Raw genomic sequence first — 16,966 nt, 5'->3', positions numbered from 1 at the left:
CATGATGTTGAACAGCATGGAGATCAACAAGAACGATCGAAGTCAACGATGCGCTGGTCATGATTTTCACACAAGGATTCAGTGATGCTATTCTTCACATATCGTCACAAACCAATTTCGAAGTGGTGAATGAGACCCTAGACCGTTTATCCACTGACTCGATCATTCGTCATACCCAATCTCATCATGAGGTTAAGGAATGATTAAATATCATGATCACAACGGGGTGATAGGCCGCTAATCTTGATACGTTCGAGTTGATCCCTTTCCGAGAGGTCTAGGACAATGAGATTCCATAGCAACGTTCCACTTCTCGTCGATCTAGGTTATTGGTTCACATCCTCAGTGGGGTATTTTAAAGCTCCTTTGATGTTCATGCACCTTTCGTGGGTTATCGTATCGTTTGAAGCTACAAAGTAATGTTTTCTTTTCGTCTGGAATCTGGGCAGTAAATATCGAGCAAACTTAATCAAGTCCAAAATGGTAATCACTCCCGATGTAAAAACCCTGGCACGATTTTGGACTTACATATTTAAGTTTGAATTTTAATCCTTTATCCTAACTTTTTTCACAGCAGAAATCTTCAGATATTTGAGAAACAGAAGGAAACAGCATTCAAACATTTCTACATTCACACTATAATTGCAGAGTATGATTTGCCTTTCTTCAGAAACAATTAGCAAATTTTCATGCAACCTTTCAACCCCCCAAAAAAATCCAGATTCCATAAACCACATCGTAGAATTTTCCCAGAAACTCAGAGGAATAGAAACCAAGTAAGTATTTCTTGATTGAATTCATCAATAGTTTTACATCAAACACTTGCTTTTTGTACAAGATTCAGTTAATCAATCATCAAAAGTTTTCATATATGATCAAAATTGAGCAAGTTTATTAACCTTTTTTTTCCAACCTCATCTCTTTCCCTTACAAAGAGAAAACTTTCATATGATCATACAATAAAATCAGATTTCAAACCTATGTACAATTACACAATAATATGTATCCAAACCTTCAAGTTAAAAACTTTCCTTAAATCAATTTAAAGTTGAACCAAAAGAAGATTTCATGAAATTTCAATCAATTCAAATCACATAAGAACAACCAAGGCTAGGGTAAGATGATATCAAAATGAGTAGTAAGTAAACTTAAGAGAGATAGAGAGAGAGAGAGAAAAGAACCGGCCAGAGGCAGCTGCAGCCTGTACTGGAGCTCCACCCCCCTTTAAGACAAAAAACAAAACACTCATGGAAAAGCTTAAGCATTTTCCTTAAACCAAAGCCGATTGAAAGTTTCGGTTTCTAAACTTCAGCCCAACCACTTGATCCAGATTCTAATGGATTACCTAATAAGCCTAACACGAACGCTACCACATTCGCTGTTAATCCAACATTAAACCCACGATAAAGTTGACGTAAACCAGAAGAAAGAGAAGTAGGATGATGAGAAGTTTGGATAGGATCTTGATGAAGACTTGAAGGATCATGAAGGGTTGATTTAGATCTTCTTGTTCTTCTTCTTTGAGGAAGTTGAGGAGAACTAGTTTCTTCTGTAAGGATTCTATAAACTGCTTCTACAATTCCAGCATAAGGTTTAGGTCTGAGGTTCACACAAGGTTTGAAATCCGTTTTGCTTTTGGGATCGATCGCTCTAGATTGTAATTGTAATCGTTTCCTAACCGTTTCGATGGGTAAGATCAATAACAAACCAAGACTAGAGAAAGCTAAACCGGCTAGTCCATGTAGAACAGGTCTTTCTAATCGATCGATCTTCAAGACTCTTTCGATCAATAAAGGTGTAGATAAATGAAAGGCAGGTCTCAAGATGTTATCTAAGATAGTAGGTAAGATTAAATTCGAATGAAAATAAAGTCCAGTCCAACCGGCTTCTTCTTTGAAAATCTTTTTCAGTCCATCTATCGGACCTGAATATTTTCGATACCTTAGTTGAGAAGATTGAACGATCAAACGAGTTCGAATCAAATCTAAAGGTGAAAGTAAAATCCCCGTTAATAAATAAGAACTGATTGAAAAAGTTAATGGTAAACTTGGATCTTCATGATGTTCAAGTGGTAAACTGATGGAAGAAGGACTACTAGGATTCATGAATTGATTCGAAAATAAAAACGAAAGACTTGAAAGGATTAAAGGTTGTAGACAACTTGAAAGACTATCGGTCAGAAAGGTGGTTAATTGTCCTTTCCATAGTGCAATAAACCCTTCACCACGCCATCTAAAGATTTGTTTAATCATATCAGTCACTCCTCCTTGAACGGTAATAGGTAAAATGTATTCGGGTTGTAATCTTTCTTCTGGTTTGTTTAATCTTGGTTTCGGTGGGTTTGATGGATTAAGACTATGACCATTACTAGGCATCGATTGACGATTTGATGAAGCTAATGAGATCCTTGGACCTGTACGAGTTTCAGTAAAACTTGAAGATTCATCCAATAAGATATCAATGAAATCATCAAGAAAAGGATTTGTGAAGAAAACACTCACTAAGCACTTTCATCATCATCATCATCTTCTCCTTCTTGTTCTTCTAGATTCATTTCATCATCAAATGATTCATCTAGATGATCATGATTTGATTTGATCAAAGTGTCTTCTAATAAATCATCTTTAGGTATCCATTGAACTTGCATTAAAGTCTTACCCACCTCAAATGGCATCACCATGGCAGTTGAAGTGAATCCCATAAAACCAGAATTAAATAAACTTTTAAAAAAGTGTGGTAAATCATTTGTATATTGATTTGAATTGAATTCGAGATCTAAATCACTTAGAAAAGATTTTGATGAGTTGTTTAAGTTGAATGAAGTTGATGGTTTTGTTTGAAATGAGAATGAAAGTTCTTTAATCGATGGATGATTCGTTGGTGTCGTTGGTGGTGTCCTTGTTGTTGAAGTAGTTTGGTTTAAGTAATGGGTGATTGGATTTTGATTGTTTTGTTTTGGTTGATAGTATGGTCTTAGTGAATGAGTTAAGATTCGATTATTACTTGGTTCGATGTTGGTATTGGTATTAGGATTGGATGTCATTCTGTTTGGTTTGTTTGAAATGCTGAGCTGAAGTTCTGGCTTGGAAGAACAATCCACTCAATCTCAAATATGTAGATCTCAACTTTCAAAATGTAGTTGACTCACAAAAATACATTATTTGCTACTTGCACCTTTACATGTTACAGCTCTCGTGGTGGGCGCGGGGTTTGAATTCAGGGCGCGCCCAGCGCGCCTTTTCAAATTTTTCGAAGGCGCGCCTGTAGTGAGGGCGCCAAGGGCGCGCCTTTTGGGTACACAAAACCAAGAAAAATCGAAAAAAATCGCAAAGATGATAAAAAAAGGATCCCACTATTTAGAGCCCCCTCCGCTGATATCCGGAGCCCCCCGGGTTTTCACCAAAACCCGCGTGACCTGTTGATACCCCGCTTTTTTTAGCCTATATAACGCATGTTCGGACCTCGAGGGCTCATCAAGGGCTCCCTAATAGGGCACAAAATCACGGATGAGCCCCTTTTGGATCATCAATTAACGTATTTGGAGCCCCTTCATATATATGGGGCAACAAATATGATGAAAACAAATGCAAGGGCTCCCAAATTGTTTGGCACCCGGACCGACCCTTGCATGACGGACAACATTGGCCCTTCAAGTGCCCAGCAATATGCTTACATATAGAAGTTCCCATCTCTCCCTCACACTCACTTTCCATGTCCGATTTTCTTATCACTTAATCACAACTTTAAAAAACCAAACCCCAATAACCCAGTTCATACCTCTACCGTTCTTACGTTTGAAGTCGTGTTCAGAGTTCATCAATACCTATATATCTTGCTATTTCTCTATCTTTTGACCTCTTGGTGTTTGATTGATATTTATATAAGTTTTGATGTGTTTGATTTGGTTTACCATCATCTTGAATTCAGATATAAATTGTTGATGATTGAGTATTAATTGAGTTTAATCAACTTGACTATGAATCAGAATATGATGGGATCGAACTCGATCCAAGATTTTCAATGTTCTCCTTCTGATCCCATCAAGTTTCCACCACCACCACCACCATCCATTACCTTTTCACCCAATCAATTCGATCAATTGAATTATTCACCTGGCAATACTTCTACTACTACAACAACAACTGATCACCATTTAATCTTAGCTAGCACTCCCAAAAGTTTACTCAATCATCCTTCTAACATTACTGACAATTTGATCGAGAGTAGTAGTTCTTCTCATCTTCCTAGTCATGAACCTTCAATTAATTTCCCTTCTCCTTTTCATCATGAAGATCAAAAACAACCATGTCGGGCTCCTAAAGATACATGTTGTACGTATTGTCAAGGCTTGTTTACCTCTAGAGGTGACAAACTTCACAAACAATGTTGTCTTCACAAGAAAGAAGCGCGGTCTTTTGGCCGTTTGATCGAGAGAGCGAGGCTCGCTCCATGGTGACCATCTCATCAATTCAATGTTTATTAATTAATATCATGGGTGGGCACATGATGAGGATAGATAAATGATGAGATTAAATAAAAAAATGGAGCCCCTTGTGGAGCCCCTTCTTGGAAATGGGGCGCCTGATTTATTTGTAGCCTCGGGTCCGACCCGAAAGAGGGCTTCGGATACTGCTCCGAGGGCTCTAAATAGTGGGGTCCTAAAAAAATTGCAAAAGACCCGTTCAAAGTGTTGAAAGAGGAAGACTGATTCTTGCAGATAACATATTACTTGAATAAAGGACAAAGAAAATGTTAAGAATCAAATAAAGAGATCATCTTTGTCCCATGATTCATTGTCAGAATCATCCACTACCATGACATCTGTAAATACTTGATTGGAATTATTGAACAAAGTGAGGTCAAACAAAGATTCTATGTAGCTTTGTTCCTCAATTGGAATGTCATTGAGTTCCACTGGATGATCAAAAAGAACTCCGTCTTCAAATTCTTGAAGCTGGTCAAGGTCTTCAAACTGTACATCTCTCTTGATCTCATCTTCATTATATTTTGTGCTTTCGACTGTAGATTTACCACTTGGGTTTTCAGCTTGAAGATCCATTTCAATCTGAGAGATCATCTTCAATGTATCAACTTTCATGCGCGGTCCTGACTTGGTTTTTTGAGAAGACATTCCCAAGAAAAGGCTTTTTGGGCATGATTGGTGGTGGGGGGGGTGAGAAAACGATGAGAAAGCTCAAGACCGACAGTACTTGCTCAAAGGGCGCGCCCACCCCATATTTTGACTTCTCGGGCGCGCCCGGGCGTAGGCGTGGGGGCGCGCCTAAAAGGCGCGCTTTTCACGCCACGCCCACCACGTGAGTTACAGCATTATCAAACCTTTCAACTTTTCTTACTTTCAAACCTTCATTAGCGGTACACAAAATTAAAACCCATCAGAAAAACCCGTGTAAAAAACCCATGAAAACCCATCTGATTTTCGGGTTTTTAGAACGGGTTTTTTTGATGGGTTGCCCTGGAAAGCTTTGTCGCCCCCACCCCTTCAAGTCCCTATCACAAAAAAATGCCTAGGATCTCAGCTCACAGGCAGCTCTTATCATCTCTTGATGCCATGATCTTACTTCAAGTCTCTCTTCTTGCGTCCACCACAACTGTGTCTTCACCCACTACCGCGACTTTCATTCCAAACTTAATTTCCTGTCTGATGATGGTGTCTTTCATGAATTCCGACGACAATGACGAAATCGATGAATCAGACGATAACATTGGCCATCAAGAACTTACTTTCATATTTGCTTACACGGTCATGATGTTAACTACCTTGGAGCAGGGTGCCTACATCAACAAACGAAAACGGAAATTGGAAGCAGACGAATCAATTCTAGGAGTCCTTTTGACGATACAGGAAGAAGCAAGAAGAAGAAGATACCCTCTTCCCAGACATCGCAGGCCTCGTTGTAGTCAGAAGGCTCAGTGTTTTCAAGATTGGTTTGATGAGACTGATCGCACTTGGATGTCAGTTGTGAGTTCAAGAGATTTGTATCTCCAAAGTAGTATGTTCAGGGTTTGATTTATGATCTTCCTTCTCAAACGGTCTTAGGCACGTATTCGAAAGGAAGACTTCACGAAACTTCTCCACCGAATAGGATCATCTCCTATCTTTTATAATAATTCAAATCATGACCAGGATACGGTCCAGTGGCAGCTATTGGTGACATTGGCAAATTTTGGGTTATCGGGCAATGGAGGCTCCCGTAATATAAGGCAAAAACTTTCTCTGTGTCGGGTGAGTCCATGTCAATCTGGAGTAGCAATCTCGCCGAACTGATCTTGAACTGACCATGTTGACTTTTGCAAGAGGGAAGCGTTGATAATTACACTAAACGGTGCATCATTGCAATTCTTGAACTTGAGTCGGAATATGTACGATGGCCGAATGCCGAAGAACGAGTGGCAATTAAGAGACGAATTGGCCGAACATCTTGGTTTCAAGATTGTGTCGGTTTCATTGATGGAACTCTGGTGCCTTTAGCAGCAGCTCCCTCCAAAAATAAGGAAGACTACTATACTCGAAAGTCCATATACGCCTTAAATTCACTTATCATATGTGACGATCAGCGAAGGGTAATCTATGCCCATCATGGGTGGTGTGGGAGTGCACACGATCAACGCGTGCTGAAGTCTACTAACGTGTGTATTTCTCGTATTTCTCAAGTGTCTAAATATCACATTCATACTGACGTGTATATTTCAGTTCTACAAGGATATGCCCTCTTTCTTTTCGGAGGGAGAATACATTCTCGCTGACTCAGGATATGCGTCTTCGAAACACATTGTTCCGGTATTCAAACGATCACGTTTTCAAGGGCTTGCACCGTCCCAAACTCACTTCAACAATGCGATTTCGAAAATCAGAATCGCTTCTGAACATTGCAACGGGATGTTACAGATGCGCTTTGGTTCCCTCCACGAGCTACGACTGGCAATCAGCAACGCAAAGGATGCAGTCTTTGTATGTGATTGGATCTCTGCTTGTGTAGTTGTACACAATTTTGTAATCGTTGAAGGTACACCGATGGCAGGAATCAATTTGAATAACAACAGTGATTTGGACTTCATAGACGACACTATAGATCATACAGATGCAGCCCTTAGAAGGGCTGAGTTGGAGTCAGTTGGATCTCAACGTCGGAATTCTTTATTCCGTGCCTATTGTATTGACAAAGGCTATTGATATGTATAACCTCGGTTCTTGTGTCTTTTTTTTTCGATTTTGTTTGTATTTCATTTCTTACTTTCTTTTGTTGTGTCTGTGTCTCTTTTTTTTCTTATGAGTAATCAAAAAGATCAAAAGTTGATCTTACTCACCGTATCAGAAATGAGGCAGGCAAACAAAGTCTTATGAAATTTGGTCAAATTTCAAAAGACAAACAAATCCAGCATAAGAGAGACAGACACATCGATTTCAACATTTGAACACACAAGAAGACAACTTTTTATATTTTTGGAACAATTCCTGTTGAGCTATATGGTATACCACGGATATACAGACATCTTAATTATCTTTTATTTTCATTTTAAACAATCTTGATTTGAGATTATGAACCTGATCCGGAAGCCAAGGATTGTGAAGGCTCAACATCGGGTAACGCACGCAAAGCAAAGGCCTCTGCCGCCTCTGGAGCCATGTTTTTACCAATGAGTTCCATAACCATTTTTCCGCGAGCAATGCGCAAGTCTGCATTTATCTCGGCAAGTCGAATGATTTGTTTCGTTTTCAATTCATTGAGTCGATTAGTATTGATGATATTCGACATCGCGTTGGTTATAGTTGTGCTGAGATTTTGTTGAGCTAGTGCAGCTCGAGTCTCGCTTGCCTCACGTTCTTCTTTGGTGGGGATAAGATTGGCTATAGAATTGATATTGAATGAGGTTTGAGGGGAATCCTTGCTCTTGATCTCGAAAGCGCTGGGAGACTCCTTAACACGGAGTCGCTTGCTAGATGGATTTCCAACCAACGGGGTGACAGATCGAACCGGTCTCTTGGAGACTCGAATACTGGGTGTTTCGTGTTCTTGGGATGATGTGGCTTCATCTGCCAAAGAAGGATCAATCGCTACATCTCGCTCGTCGTGAGGTGGAGTTTCTTCCCATATGTCATAAGGCAAGGTTTCGGTAGGAGTCGGACTACGGGTGTTGTCTTTGTTTGATTGAGTTAGAGGTGTCGAGCGGTGTATTTCGTTACCGAGCGAATCCTTTGTGGCCAATGGACGGGCAGATGGTCGATCTCGAAACACTGGCTCGAGTTCCTCATACCAAGGACACTCACGTAGTATTCTTACTGTTGAATACATACAGCCAGTGAGTATATATTAACTAAATAGACAAGTGGAAGTACGTACCTTGCAGACTGCCACCAACATTCTCTTGTTTCTTGCGCTTCATAGCCAATTTGAAAGTATCGAGCTCAGCCTTCGACACTGTGAAGTGAAAGTATTCATCGGAATCATTCCCCTCGCCAGTTGCCTTTCGGAGACCATCAGCTGTCATGAACCAAGCCTCGAGTTTTTTAATCTACATATCATATTTCAAAGTTAGCAAAACCCGAATCTAAACACTTTCATACTGATGTATTCACCCTTACTTTTTTTTTGCACTCTCGACCTGATCTGGCTGAATGACCCATTTGTACAATAAAAGCAGCCACCCTTTTGCGAACAACAACCTGCCTTTGCGTGCGCCATGCGTTGTAGTTCTCGAATATGCTGCACCATTCGGCAACAAGGTCCATGTCTGATTTGCCATCGCTATCCGGGGTGAACCAGCATCTTTTAGACTCATTTGGGTCCAAGTCTTTGCTCTCGTCATCTTGAGTGTCATCTTGAGATTCACGTGTTGTTTCATTTTGAGTTTGAGAGGCGGGATTTTGAGACGCAGAACCAGGTTGAGATGCTTGGATCGATCTGGGTTTTGCGGGAGTTTTTTTTTGAGAAGGTGGTGCTGCTGATGCCTTTCGAGGTCGTCCTCGCTTCTTAGGTGCCTCAGGATTGGGGATAGGTGTTTCAGGTTGTTTGGGAGAGGCCATAGGTGTTTCGGGTGGTTTGGCTGGTAGTGAAACAAGAGATGATGTGACCGGATTGATCTGGTGAAGATGTAACCAAGCCTCTGGGGACAGGGTTGGTACTGGGAAAGGAGTTGCCACTTGATTGGCCTGAGATTCCGGTGGGCTTGCTTGAATAGCAGCTAATGAGATTTGAATAAAGTTTGTTGGAGTTGGTGTGGGTGTGTTTTGCGGGCCTGGTTGTGGCGGAGAGGGAGAGGTAGTTGAGTCCATACTTCTGTACAATTAGGGTATTCAAACCTGCGCAAGAATAGTGCAAGACCGCTGTGCAAGATCCGTGCAAGATCCGTGCAAGAAATTCTTGCACGGATCTTGCACTATTATTTTTTTCACAACCCCATCTGGTTACAGCGCAAGCCAACACCTTACCTACCATCATGCCACGTGTCTCATCTCGAAGACAAATCATTCGATCACTCAAGCAACTCGCCAATCAAGACAACCGTTCCAATTCTCGCAGTCTTGTCCTACGTGCAAGGCAAAAGGTTGTCAGCAGCTCATCTCTCGGTCTATCCAACTTCTGCCAGCTACTGCAGCTTCCACAAATTCAATCCGTGTTGAATCTTGATCCTCATGCGTGTGTGGCTCTATGGGTTTTCTTCCAACGGCGAACCCGACACCGATTACTCAAATCAAACCAACCTGAATATCAAGTCGATCCGGCCTTATGGGCAGTTGCGATCGATATGATCGAGCGCAAGCGATATTTTGAAAGAAGGCGTCGCGAACCTCGGGGACATCCTCTGACAATGTTCAATAGGGTCTGGGCTGCACGCGATGCAACCTTTTTGAGGCTGGTATGTTTGTTTATCTATATGTTGTTGTCTAAAAGATGAATGTTGAGCTCACCTGATGTAACACTAGGCACGAATGAGTCGTTCTAGCTATTTAACCTTGCTTAATAAAATTGTGTCCTGTGACGTATTCGAGAATCAATCCACTGCTGCGCAGGCCCCAATCGAGCTTCAATTACTTGTCACTCTGGCCCATCTTGGACTTTCTGGAAACGGGGGTGGAATTGGGATACTTTCGCATGTTTTCGGCATCTCGGGTAAGCTTCTTCTACACTTAAGGACATGTTTTGAGGGTATTTGATGACTTAATTTCACTATCTTTGTGTTTTCAGAAGGGAGTGTTGAAAATTTCACGTGGAGATGTGTAGTTGCGATCATTCGAATGGAAAGGGAATATCTTTCTTGGCCAACATCCGAGGAGAGAGTGAAGATTCGAAGAGCTGTTGGCGCAAACAGCCCTTTCAAAGGTTGTGTCGGGTTTGTGGATGGTACATTGATACCACTTGCCTTTGGTCCTCCAAAGTGCAAGGAGGACTATTGGACTCGCAAATATATCTATGCGGTCAACTCGATGCTTATATGTAATCATGAACGGAGGATCATTTTTGCTCGCCATGGATGGTGTGGCAGTGTTCATGACCAGCGAGTCATGCGCACATCTTCAGTAAGATCAAGCTTACTCCATCAATCTTACACATGTATGATTTGATTCACTTTGCTGACAAAGAAATATATCGTTTCCGCCAATTTCTAGATGTGGTCAGACCCAAACAACTTTTTCTCTCAAGGAGAGTATCTCCTGGCGGATTCCGGTTACAGCTCCAATTCTTTCATCATTCCAGCATTTAAACGTGTCGGTGGTATTCCCCTGACTCCTGAGAAGATGGCTTTTAACAGAGTATTAAGCGAATTACGTGTGGTTATCGAGCATTGTAATGGTATGCTCAAATCACGATGGCAGTCTCTGAAAGACTTACGGTTGATATTAAAGGATGAGAAATCGGTCAAACGTCTAAACGCTTGGATATCAGCCTGTTGTATCCTGCACAACTTCCTTTTGGATCTGAATGAACGATCCAATTTCCAGTATCAAGTCTCAACTCCTATTGACCCCGAGGACCCATTAATCTTGAATGAGATATTAGAAGATGATAATGAAGATGCACGCATCCGTGTGTTTCGTCTGTTTTGTGAATCATTATAAAAGACTTGGCTCGATTGTTTTCTTTTTTTAACTCATTTGGTAGTTTTGTTTTAATTTTATCTGAAATGGTGTACTTGTCCATTTGTTTTTCATCTAATCGATTCGGTCTGAAATACAAATGATCTTATATTGAATTATTTCATGTTTCTAATCAAAACGAAAAAGGAACACAACACGGAGCCATTTCCACAAAAAGAACATGAAAATATTTCACAATAATTTTTTTTTTTTGCCAAGTTCTTCAACTCTTTAAGCAAAAAAAAGAAGAACGCAACACCGAGCCAAACGCAAACCGACTTGTTAAACTGAGGCAAACTAAAAGGAAAAACATAATCTTTCTCGTTGTTAATGAGGCTAACTAAGGTAGATAACTAAACCGAAGCCGAATCACATGAGAACATAACAGAATTGGAAATTTTTGATGAGTTACCTCTACAAAAATAAAAAAGAATCAGACTTCTTAAGCATTTGATGGGTCTACACTAACACAATTCTAAAAAAAGAAATTTAAAATCAAGAAATAAGAATCGATTCATGAGACAAGTTCTGAGCTGATATTCAAATCGATCCTTGAGATTCTCCTTCCAGGTCCCCTATCAGCGGCATTGGATAAGCTGGTCAGATTTGGCGAAACTCAAAAAGAAGAGATGTTGCTTGTATCACTTACTTCGAATTTGATCTTCAGCCTCCTCTACTTCCTTTTTAGCTTCCTCAATTGAAAAACCCAATGCCTTGTATTTGGCCAACATAGACAACTTACGTTCACTCCTGGCGGTGATGAGGTCTTCACGACTGCGAGCCAACTGAGATCGTGAAAGTTCAAGCTGAACTCGATCTTGTTCAAGTTTAAGTTGAGATCGTTGAGCACGTTCAGCGGTGTCTAAACCATCATTTGCTCCTGAAAGGTGACGTGCAACTGCATCAGCCAGTTTAGCCTGAGTTTGGATCTCTTCCTTTCGTGCTTCTTGCTCTGCCTTCATATACTTTTCCTCAAAATTCCATCGCTCTTTCTCTAGCTTGTTCTTCTCAGCTTTTTCTTCTCGTGAGGGTAGGTGAGATGCTAGGAGTTGTTGTACATCTGAGGCCGAGCTGGAGGTCGACTTTGCTCCTTGATTATTGAATTGAAGTGAGTTGGGACGTTTGGAGGGCCGGCCAGGTGGGCGGCCACTCCCTCCTTTCTTGTTTAAATTGTTTGGTGTAGGTGAACCTTGTCGGTTTTGGGAAGCTGAAAAAGAGCCGGGACTGTCAACTACAATCTGAGTGATTGCTTCGTCTAGGTCAAGAGGACTTTCCCAAGGAGTCGTTTCAATTTCATGGCTTTCGTGTGTTGAGGATACGATGCTGATTGGAGACTGATTGCGTGCACGCTTTGTAGAAGGAAGAACAGTCTCTTCATCTAAATGATCCCCACTTTCACGAACTGCCTGGGGTATGACGTTAGTCCGTGTCGACATGAAAGGTAGGAGATCATAGTAATAAATCGAACGTTGGAACAAGAGCTCTAGATGAGGGTGAGAAAAGTGCATCAGTAAGTTAAGTATGATCGGCTGTAGATGAAAAGGTACATACGGTCAAACTTCGATTTAGTTGTTTGCTGAATCGCCTTCCACTCATCACTATCAGATGAGTAGCCCATCTCGGATTTCTCTGTTTGAGCTTGTTGCTCAAAATCTTCCAAAATACCTTGTCCAGTTCCACTGCGAAAGTCTTGAGCAAGCGTGAAGCCTGCTTCAAGTGTACGTATCTAAATCAAATCCTCATGTACATCCTTTAGCCAACATTTTAAATGTAGAGAGCTTTGAAATTGACCTACCTGGGTCTCTACACCTTTCCCATCTCGTCTTGATAAACCTTGCTCAGCCAAGTACTCAGAAATCTTCTCACCAATGTCTTTCTTGCTGTAAATTGTTCGTGTGTCGGTATCCATCTCTCCCTTCCACCAATCATAACGTGTACCGGTTGTAGTTGCAGTTCCCAACCATTCAATTATCAGAACAATAGCACTCTTCCCCTCAGAATTGAGTTCAGCTTTCCACGAAGTATTTTTTTTTTCATCATTTGATTCTTTTGATTCCGTAGTAGGTTTTTGTGTTGTGTTTGAGATCTTCCTCCTCGTATATTTACGCTTCTTCTTTGGTGCATCAGCACTCGGACCTTCGTGAGCCAAAGAATTTGAAGGAAGTGTTTGAGAGACATCCATAGTATTTGAATTAGATCGGGATAAGCTCCAGCCAGTTGCATTTACCGAAGGTGGGATGAGTGCAAGCTGAAGACCTTGGTGAGGGATCGAACTTGGGCTTTGAACCCAGTTGGCCGGAGATACGATTTGCAAGGGGGAGGTGGAAATGGTTGAATTGGAAATGTGCGGGGATAGTACTTGAAGGTTTGGATCGAGATGTATGGGAGTTAGGTAGGATTGACCTGCAGGCGGAGGAGGATCAGCCATTGCTGTATGTATCTTATAGCTTTGCGTGATCTTCAGGGAAAAAGAGAGTGAACTCTAAGACTATTGGCCTCAGTGCCCTGGTTGCAACGGGGCTTTGTTATGTCAAGATATGTAAGTCTTAAGTCTGCAACTTTTGTGCAAGTATTGTGCAAGATGCTAAAAAAACTTGCACAAAAGTTGCACAAAAGTTGCACGGATTAATTTCTGAGGTTTGAAAACCCTAAATTCATTTTTTTTTGGACGTGGGTTTTAGATCTGGATGATCTTGACCCATCAAAAAAAACCCGTTCTAAAAACCCGAAAATCAGATGGGTTTTCATGGGTTTTTTACACGGGTTTTTCTGATGGGTTTTAATTTTGTGTACCGCTATTGTATCCAAAAAAAACGACTTGATACAGTCTTTGCTTTAAAACACTCGTTCTGTCACTGGTGAATTTTTCTTCCAAGATATGCACTTATAATTCCCAATCAAATATAAAAAAAAATGACAAAAAAACCCAAAATATACAAAATAAAATGAACTATTGTTTTTAATAAGAAAAAAAAATAAACAAGATGTAAAGAATGTAAGAAAGAAAAATAACGACGAGTATGTGTGTAAATGACCTAATTTAAAGAATTACAATATATGTATGTATGTTGTTTACAAAAGGAGGAATTCGATTTTCAAAATAAATAAAAAATGCTTGCGTTGCGTATTTTTGATGGTATAAACTAAATGTGATTTAACAAACTTGATGAAGTTTTGAAGAAAAAGAACGAGTGATGAATCCAATATATATACAATTTTCTTAAATATAAATCACTATGATATCAATCAAGAGTAAGAAGATCTAATCAATCCTAAAATCAAAAAAGTTGAAATGATCTTTAATCAACTCTTGAATACTGTTTTTCACTATAACCATTATGAACCAAAACATGAATAGTTTCAAATTGATTAAAGATCAATTGATCTTCATTAACCTGAACATGCCATGAATTTTTAAAATTTAATAAACTTTTCCACCATGAAGTTAAGTCGAATTGATCCAAGAAATTCAAGAATTCATATGTCATTAAAGTGATCATCCAACTTAACCAAAACGCACATGAAAACCAAATCGGATGTACTATGAGCCAAAGCAATTGAATTGGAATCGAAAGTTGAAGACCTGATTTATAAACCATAGTACCAATACCAATCAAGATTGGAATATGTATAAAGTAAAGTGAAAGTGATAAATCACCAAAGAAACAAAGAGTCGAATGAGATAAAAACTTTCTGGAATCTTTTGAAATTAGAATACTTAAGATCATCATACTTGATCCTAATGAATTAAAGAAATCTTGAAAGTCTGATGGGTTTTCTTCAAACCAATGTTTGATGGATACATAAATCTTTTGAAGAATCGGATTTGATGATGATTGAGAATGAGGAAAACTAATTAAGAAACAAGTTAATAAAGTTAAATAAAGTGATGCTATATTTAAATAAATCCCTTTTAACTTATTGTTTTCGATGGTAGTAGTCCTTGAAAAGATTTGATAAGTATGTAAATCTGAAATTAATGTTCCAATAAGAAATGAAGCTGGACCTATCAAACTCTTGGAGTACATTACTATCACAATCATGTATCCTAAGAATTGTCTTTTCCAGGTTTTCATTGAGATTGTAATGATTGTGAAGATGCAAATTGATATTAATCCATAGAATTCTGAAAAAAGTGTCCAATGAGGTGTCTTATAATTCGAAAGAGTTCCATGATCAAACCAAACATAAACCTATTTAAAATCAAATCAAATCAGATGAAGAGATTCGATTCAAGAAAACATAATAATCAAAAAAAATGAAAAAATGAAACTTACAAAATTCTGAACGGTTTCTAATGAAACCTTTTTATAAAATATCCTTTCATATTGAAATGTAACATCTCTAGACCAATTCGTACCCATCTCACCTAAATCAATCGAATTAAATACACCAAGTAACCAACAACAAAAATCAAGATAAGTGGAAATCGAAACGATGATGATCAAATATAGGTTTCTATGAATAAACGTTTTAAGGATTTCTTGAATTGATTGAGATTTAGATTGATGATTTAAATGGATTGATGAAAAATGTCGAACAGAGAGTATGTAGCCTGTAAGTAGGAAGTGCCATTTCAAAGATGACGAAAAAAAAAGAATGTTAGAAAGTGATGAGTTGTTGAAGAAGTTGAGATATAAATTTGAAGACTAACCTGATAAAGTGAAATATAAGTACAACAAAAACTACAAGAAAAACTCCCATCAATGAATATCTCAAGATCAGGGTAAAAAGTATAAAGAGACGACTTACTCGTGAAGATAAAAGTGTTTGAATCAAAGGTGATTGCCACATCAAACTAGTAGGTCTACCTAAACAATCTAGATCTGATTCCCAAGGATGAAAAGCCAAAGACGAATGATCAAAAAGAATAAGGATGGTAATCAGTCCTTGTAGACCATTGGTCCATGCCATCGTTTCCCACATCTTCAAAGAAAAAAGCTCTTTCTATATTGTAAGACTTGGTGGATTTCTTGATGGTTGGACGAATTGATCCGATAGATTTTATAACACTTTGACTTTTAACAGATAAACCTATTTAATTCCTTATATCTTTTTACCAAAAACTTGAATTTAAGTAAAATAAAAATGATTTCTTTCTTGTTTAAAGAAGATTGATCTAAAGATAATTGATAAAAGTAAAAAACGATCTATCTATGACTTATAAAGCTCAAGAACTTGTTGGAAAAATTCATAAATGATCAAATTCCTTTTCGGTTTATAAAAAGCTTTTTTTATAAAATGAATAAGTTTGAGTACTTCGGATTGCAAATTGGATCCGACAAGAATGAGAAAAAAGTTCTCAATCTCGTTCTTCGAACCGCGCATTCAAGCAAACTCAAATCTAACTATCTCACACGTCAGATTTTTCAATTCTCTCACAAAACGATCATCAAAGGGTTCATCAATTGCACAAATTCCATCGAAGGAAAACTTTGAATTTCGGTGGTTGTATCAAACACTGCGGGGCGCACAAGACGGGCATCAGGTCTCACTCTCAATGCGACAGTGCGCAATCGTCTACATACATATGGATTCGAGCAAAAGGGAATCCATAAAAAGATAGAGAGATAAGCGATAGAAACAATTAGAAACCGATTTGAGAAAATGTAGAAATCAGCAAAGATTGAGAAGAACAATCTTGGTTAATTCCTCACATGAACTCCTTACAGAAAGTTGTCAAGCATTCCTGTTTTGAAAATCAAAGGCTAGAATCAGTTGATAGATATATCTTCTGCTGATGTTCAACTTTCCTAGGTGCGATTTTTTTTTCATGATTGACATGTTGCACGTTATATTACGCAAATGATAAGAAGACAAAAAATCGACAAGTTTAACTATTTCCACATATATACATTTCAAGCAGCTATG

The 16,966-nt window shown here is 39.1% G+C and overlaps 2 protein-coding genes across 2 annotated transcripts; both read right to left on the bottom strand.

Moving 5' to 3' along the window:
- Positions 1-945: 945 nt before the first annotated feature.
- MELLADRAFT_118235 (uncharacterized protein) lies at positions 946-2,105 on the bottom strand (the record flags this gene model as incomplete). The annotated part of the gene is made up of 2 exons (XM_007416963.1): positions 946-1,182; positions 1,233-2,105. One exon carries the CDS (start codon positions 2,103-2,105, stop codon positions 1,302-1,304), a length of 804 nt encoding a protein of 267 aa, XP_007417025.1.
- Positions 2,106-13,900: 11,795 nt separating this feature from the next.
- On the bottom strand, positions 13,901-16,266 carry MELLADRAFT_118234 (acetyltransferase; the record flags this gene model as incomplete). The annotated part of the gene is made up of 4 exons (XM_007416962.1): positions 13,901-15,288; positions 15,373-15,650; positions 15,750-15,780; positions 15,848-16,266. The coding sequence occupies 4 exons, from the start codon at positions 16,019-16,021 to the stop codon at positions 14,395-14,397; spliced, it is 1,377 nt and encodes a 458-aa protein (XP_007417024.1).
- Between the last annotated feature and the right edge of the window lie 700 nt (positions 16,267-16,966).

The sequence above is a fragment of the Melampsora larici-populina genome (genome assembly GCF_000204055.1).
Source record: "Melampsora larici-populina 98AG31 unplaced genomic scaffold MELLAscaffold_66, whole genome shotgun sequence".
NCBI classification, from domain to species: domain Eukaryota; kingdom Fungi; phylum Basidiomycota; class Pucciniomycetes; order Pucciniales; family Melampsoraceae; genus Melampsora; species Melampsora laricis-populina.
This window is presented reverse-complemented; position numbering and strand designations above follow the sequence as displayed.